The sequence below is a fragment of the Ictalurus furcatus genome, chromosome 10 (assembly GCF_023375685.1).
Source record: "Ictalurus furcatus strain D&B chromosome 10, Billie_1.0, whole genome shotgun sequence".
NCBI classification, from domain to species: Eukaryota; Metazoa; Chordata; class Actinopteri; order Siluriformes; family Ictaluridae; genus Ictalurus; species Ictalurus furcatus.
The window spans coordinates 24664303-24671732 of NC_071264.1; the positions used below are offsets into that span (position 1 = coordinate 24664303).

Here is a 7430-nt window from a genome sequence, read left to right on the forward strand (position 1 = left end):
ATGCCTATTCATGTCCTGCTGTAGTAAGACCCACTAACATGAGTACTTGAGAATACAGCATGTCTTAGACAATATGGGTCAGTTGTTTGACATAGTCTGACAGATGAATACTGCTTGATGGAGACTCTTAAATGGATAGGTTGTCGTGTTTTCCAATGGAGTGGTTAAGCGAAGTGCTGCTGTTGAAAGGAGTAAATGGGGAGTTGGTCAGTGCTTTTGTATACAGTGAAAGAGGCATAGTTGAGAAATTCTGGGAGAAAGACCCTTTCCTAAGGCTCCTCTCATCTCAATTTCCCAACACAGCCATTTTAGAGGAGAGAAGCAAAGAAACAGCAATAACCTGTAATATAATTTTCTCATCCCTTTGACGTCAACACCTACTGTACAAACCTGTGCTCTTAGAATAAGACTATCACATATAAATGAGTCTAGCAGGAAGATATTAACCAACATAAATATATGTACAAAAGAGTTGTGCATGCATGGGTGTGTGGTGTGGACATCAAGGTGACTGTTTACCCAGCTGTTCATAAATATCATTTTACAATAATTCGTTCCATCAATGAACATTTACAGAGTTACGAGTCTTTAAAAAATCGCCGCTCAAGCGCATCCACACTCCTCTACGATCATGTTGGGTACATCGCGCTTGACGATGTTATACTCATCATCAAAGTACAGCATGGACATGGTGCTGAGTTTGGTGGGGATACAGCAGGAATTCATGGAGCCTGGACTCATCCCCCTCATGCGGTACTGGTTTACTACAGCGGTGTGAAATGATGACGCTGACCCTGGAACGCCAGCCATGTATGCTGGGCAGTTTCCCTCACAGTAGTTGCCAAAGTAGCCTGATGGCGCAATGATCCAGTCGTTCCACCCGATGAGGCGGAAGTCAATGTAGAACTGCTGACGGCAGCACAGGCCACTGGTACCATCACACTCTAGGCCGCGCTTGCGGATGCGGTGCTTGCTGTCTGTTGCACGTGCCTGTACCACCAAGAATGGCCGATGCGACTCATCACCTGAGTTCACCAGTACAGGCCGAACACCTGCCTCATCGCAGCCTTCACACCGAACATCCAGGTTCTGCCTTCGTGTACCTTTGGAGAACACTAGTTGTACAGCATCAGTAAGAGGAAACGTGTGCCAGCCGCTGCGTTTCAGCTCCACGCGCTTCTCCACCAGGTTCCACTTGCTACCCAGGCCTGGTTCCTGATAGTACACTTTAATCATGACTTTCCTTCGAGTGCCCTTCTCAAACACACTAGGCAGAAGTTTAAAGTACAGCCACAGGTTTGCCTGAGACACATAGAGGTTCTGGTTGCCTTCATTGGAGATGATGAAGAAAAGACTGGACTTTGAAGACAGCAAATTGTCTATGAGACGGGGAAGAAAAGATGAAAGGTTAGGTCATTGAAGGGTCATCAAACATAGCTGAAACAGCAGGTGCACACACTGTGTAGCCAGTAAAAGTTTTTCAGTTGAAAACCTGAGGCTGTGTCACTATAATAGCCAGGCCTGGACAGAAGGCTGAGGACATTAACATGCTGAGAGGGCAGTAGATTGCTCACATTGCCATGAATGGGCTCCCTAACTGGGAACACTTCAACTTAAAGCGATCAAATGGTGTTAGTGTTTCACATTAAACGACAATGTGGGTGGGAGGAGTTGTCAGAATCCGTTCCTCTGCCACGTCTCCCTCTTTCTCTCTCTGTTCACTCTGCCTCTCCTTCCTCACTCACTAAATCTGACCCGCATGAACTTCCTAGCATTCTCTCTTTATCCGATTCAAACATATTAACATCTCTGTAACAGTCTTTTGATTCTGCAGCTCAATTAAAATCGGGAGAAGTGTGAACTCCTGCAGTTCCTTTTTGGTGAAGGGGGCCACAGCGACATTCTCCGAGCTCGCTTGTGTGTCTGATGACAGCGTGGGCTACGCTAGCCCAGTTGGCCACGAGTTAAGGTGGGGATGAAAAGAATGAGCCTATTAGGGCATAGCTAGAAGGTTCAAAGCCTTGGCAATGAAAGACGTGATGACACCTCAGAGAGGACACAATAATCGTTATGATGTCGAAAGCAATCCAACCAGACATTCTGTATATGGCTAGAAAAGGTGGTTGGAGAACGAGATCAGAAGTAACTATTCAAATGACACTTAAATTAATGACACTTAAATTATAAATTAATTAATAGATATTATTTTATGTGCATGTATGTACATTGGTGTTTGTAATAAAGTACATAACTGCTGTCACAAAAAGTACAAGGGAATGCAACACAGTGTGCTTTCACTGAATCTTTGATAGAGGCCATTTATCTATAATAAAATAATAGAGAGTATAGAGAGTATCTGACCATTTAAGCAAATGCATCAAAGCATGTAGTGAAATAGTAAAGAAGAAGTATATGAGTAACTTCTGGAGCCCCAAGTCCTAGTTTTATGGCTAGTTTTAACCCTGCTGTAGGTAAACAGCTCTAGGCCATATAACAAAGTGCATTAAGCTTTGTACCAAACAGACTAGTTGAGACTTCAAGGAACTCTGTAACATGGCACAACCTCTTGCATCTGCCAAAAGAATCTCGCTAACTTCCCAGTTTCTGCACACTAACCCTTAATAATTCATCATATATCTTCAGCCTGCAGGGACCGTATAGTACGAAGTCCAAAAGACAGCTGTCAGTGAATGCAAATAGGAGAATTAATGAAGAAAGACACATCTACGAGGTCAAAAGCCTGAGAAGTTAAGCTTGGCCACTACATGGAGGGCAGGACAATACCTGGGTGGGCCCCAGTGCCAGCAACAATACACACCACTCAGCATGCCTCCACCTGCACAAGCTCTCACGGCTTGGAGAAGTAATCGCCATGTCATTACTCAACGTCTCCGTACGCAACCGACCACAACCACCTGGACACCAGTGATGGACAATTTAGCCACATGAAGTGCTGTGTGTTAATCCCTGTTGCACGGTAGTTACTAATTTCATTTACTAATAGTTTGAATGGTCAGAGAAAATATTAGAACAGTGGGTCATAGGTAGAATAATCATAAACTTCCGACAGAGTCATGTAATCAAGTGTTGTTCAAATGTGAGATAGCATTACATGTCAGTCACACTTTCCCCCAACTATATTTAAAAGTAAGACATTTCACACGGCAGTGGATGCAACGTTGACAGGATGAATCATTCTCACTTGTAATTTCAAACAGAATTGAGATGTAAGAGGAATAAAGGAGCCCCAGTTAGCCTGCATTTCCAGCACCGAGCCATTCTTAAAGAAAAATCCACAGATCCCTGTGTCCTTGGGTAACCCTGCATTTTTAATGAGATGCATGAGCAGCCAAGCTGACATGCCAAAGAGTTCACAAATTGATGTCTGAAGCCAAATCCACAGCCTCCTAAAAAGTATTCCTTACTTATTAAATACCTGCAATTAAGCATTATGCATAAAGGAAATGGGGTCCAGTTAACTGAATTTCAAATCAGCTGGACATTTTCATTTAGCTTTATTTATTTATTTATTTATTTATTTTGCTTGAAAGTTATATAGAATAAGACAGAGGTGAATTTTGGTCCCTCACAGGGAAACACTGTGCATTAAGTTTGTACCTATAGGAAATCTGGTTAAATATGGTTCCACTGTGCCAGATACTAATATTTTCCCTGTCATAAAATGCCACCAAGTTTCCTTTTGGCAAACTGTTCATGGAGCTTGATGCTGTGCCATGGATTACTGTAGACAGCAGGCCAAGAGCAAAAGGCCCACATGCATCACTTGGAGACAGCAAGGGCCACAGATGATGATAGACAGCAATGGAGACAGCAAGGGCCACAGATGATGATAGACAGCAATGAAGCACTAATTTCATATATACTGCAATATGATATTCTATGATTCAGTTATATTTACTTCATATAAGAGACCAGTGAAGAAATTACAGACCAGTAATATGCAGTTTCTGTCATCAATTATGTAATAAATTAGCTCTGGTGTTAATCTGATCTTACCCCAGGTGGTTCAAGTAATAAAATGCTTTGCATGGAGTCATGACTAAAAAACATTCTAATAGAAGGTGATACATGCTTTCACATGCTGTTCACAATACATACATACATACATTATAAATATAGTACTTAATCGTATCTTTTCTGTTACTAGGGTAGTACACCTTTTGTACCCTTTGGTATGCATGTTTACCTAGAAATGTTATAGTGCATGTAGTGTATCTCTAATTATGTATCTTATTTCATTATTAAAGGAACACTAGACTATATGCACATTTTCAGGTCAAAGATGGTAGAAACGATACCCGTACCATCCCTGCAACGAGCCAAGGTACAATTACAAATACTATTTCTTTCTGAAAGTGTAGCCTACAGAAATAACATCATTTGTCTAGGCAACCTGATACTTGAGTGTAACAATGCAAAATTCATGGCAACAGATCTGTGCACAAACACAAATTGCTTCTTGAAGCTAAACCAGGCTTTACTGTGCACAAAGACCAGCTTAGCGATTTGATAGCGCCTAAGTGGTTGCGGTGGTCTTTGCTGTGTAATATTCTCTACGCTCCACTGCAGCATGATGTTTACAGTGGATGAGGGAGGCAGGAAAAGCATATCACGCGCGCGCGCGCGCACACACACACACACACACACACTGTTTATAGTTACCTCGTGCCAACACATACCCATGGGGATGTTTGGTTCATTCTGATCCCACAATAAAGGAAACACAAGTAATGCAGCCTGAATTTGGACTATATTAGTGACCCCGGTGTTATTAAAAATACTTTATAAATCACACCTATGGCATGTGCGCACATGTATTGTCGTATAGTGCAGATGCTGGGGTGAACACACACCTGTCTCTGCAAAACTGATGATTTCTGACGTTTCCTCCTCGACGTCATTGGCGTGACTCGCGTGCCCGTCCACGTCGGGGATCTCGACCCTGCCGTCCTCGCTCACTTTCCCGGCGTGCAGCTTTCGCAGCGCGGTCACCATGGCCGCCTTTGGTATGGGCTGAGTGATGTTAGGTCTGTCCCTCATCTGCAGCCTGGTCAGGATGTGCCTCTTCACCGCCTCCACGAACTCCGCGTCCATCCTCCCCGAGTCGGCAGGCTGCGCGAGACCGCACGACGCGCACGAATCGCGCGACGCCGTTGTGTGCGCCTCGGTTTCCGGCGCGGGCGTGCAGCGCACGGACAGCACGCAGGCTGTGAGACAAAGCACCTTGAAAAGGAAACTTCTCATTCTTAAAGAGCAATAAAGAAGGGGAAAAAAGAAAAAAGGAAAGAAAGCACAAAAAGATGAGTCACGAGTCTTCGCTTCGAGGATGAACGGAACTTGTGATCGCTCGTTTTAGAGATGGTTCAGGCTCGTCCCGAATGAGAATGTTCTGAGCGCAAGAGCAAGTTGTAACATCCAGTCTTCCTGTAAGGATGCACTAAGATCTTCCATGCGATGATTTACAGACTGTATTGAAATTGGATGAAATCATGGAAGAATCATTGTCTTAGATCTTCAGCTCTTCGTCAGTCAAATCAGTGATTGACAAAAATCACGTTTTTGTCTTACTACAAGGTGAGTTTATTGTCTCCAAGGGTCCTACTGGATAAAGTCTCGGCATCGGTGGCACGTCAGCGTCATGCCATGGCTGGAGAAATTATTATGGAAGCAAAATTACAGAGTGAACAACTGCTATTAAAGCCCATGTATGTAGCCTGATAAAGTTGCAGAGTCAGTTCAAAATATCCATAATGAAAGAAAATTTAAAAATATGCCACTACTTTTTTTTCCACAGCACAATAGATGTGTGCTTGACATCCGCCTTTCGTTTTAGGTCCTGTCTTTCTTTGTCTGAAGTGTCGTCTTCCAGTTTACGCTGTCCAAGTAGTTCTTCATCGCTTTCATGGAGACGGCGATGCGCTCGTGTTAACCCCTTGCGATCGCAACATTGTACTGCTTTAGACAGAAACTTTTTATACAGGACCAGGAACCACGTGGGTCGAGCAGCCAACAGGAGTTCCCTGTAGCGGATTAAAGCCTCAAGCAAACGGAGTGCGACTTCCTGATGGAGCTCTCTCTATGTGGACGCATGACATCCTCAGCGACCTGAAGGGGACACTTTAGTCGCTGTCGATGACGCTCAGTCCAGCGGTTCTTAAAGTGGGGTCCGGGGACCTCAAGGGGTCTGTGATTTTAGAACTCACAACCCAGCAATACCAAGGTTATTACACTTATTATTCAGTTCTTCTGTGAATAACTGAATTAAATAGGTTTAATCCAAACCTCAAAGATCTACAGCTCTAATGAATAGGCAAACTATTATTGTACATAAAATCTGTACTGAGTGGGTCTGTGGGATTTATTTTGCTTTTAAAAAGAAGTCCCTACATGGCTACACAAAGTTTGAGAACCCCTGGCTTAGTTATTTTTCACATAGTCTACAATTATTCCATTCAGATACACAGCGGGACACTGTCTCTGTCATGTAATTCACGTTTCAGGCATTTGCCTACAAAAAATAATTAAAATGGAGTTCATGGATATTCATTCACTTTCATAAAACACTTTTTAAATAATAAAAAAAAATCTAATTCACGCACATTATTCGTTCATGTAGCCTATAAAGTAAGCGGTAAGGTAAGAAACCTATAAAGCCGTCAGCAAGTCAATGGAAGACTGGGGTGTCATTACATTTACAAATATGTATGTACCGTCGTGGTAAAATATATATATATTTTTTTTTTTAACACAGGACAAGTGTCCTTCAGAACAATATATTTCAGATAAATAGCTTAAAACATTAAAAAAATAAACAGCATTCTGGCTGGTCCCATCTCACTAGGCCAATATCTAGGATACCTTGAAATATAATCATTAAAATATTCAGAAATCAGATTATGTTTATATTAAATGTGCGGACCCATTTACCATCTCATGCTTGAAACATCATTTTCCATGAGTCATGCATGGTTGAAAAATGTCCATGAGTTATGCATATGTTGAAAAATTTTGTGTCCCACAACATTGACTCAACTCATTCTGAACACATTCACCCCTATGAAATATTTGGGATATTCCACAAATCACATGATCCACAGGAAGTTGCATAATCAGAATTTCCTGAAGATTATGGGAAGATGAAAAGTGCGGTCATTCTTTTTCTTCAATGGTATTGTGATAGTGATCAAAAAGAATCACATGGAAAGTACTACCATGTTTTTCATGCAATTATAGATAGGATTTTTTTTTTAAAAGAAAATCATTAGAATGTCCTGGTTAACCACATTGTGTATATTTGCTAATTCTATGTTAAAATCCATGTTACTCTATTAAGAGCTAAATGCAGACAGTCAGCAAAGAAACTTTGCACTATACCAATCGGTTATCACTTAGCGCCATCTATCGACAAA

The 7430-nt window shown here is 42.0% G+C and overlaps 1 protein-coding gene across 1 annotated transcript; it reads right to left on the minus strand.

Annotated features, from left to right (window-relative positions):
- Positions 1 to 250: 250 nt before the first annotated feature.
- Positions 251 to 5504, minus strand: LOC128613686 (inhibin beta B chain-like). Its single transcript, XM_053634717.1, has 2 exons — positions 4875 to 5504; positions 251 to 1379 (listed from the first exon to the last, which is right to left on the minus strand). Exons 1-2 carry the CDS (start codon positions 5263 to 5265, stop codon positions 604 to 606), a joined length of 1167 nt encoding a protein of 388 aa, XP_053490692.1. The 5' UTR covers positions 5266 to 5504; the 3' UTR covers positions 251 to 603.
- Positions 5505 to 7430: the final 1926 nt, after the last annotated feature.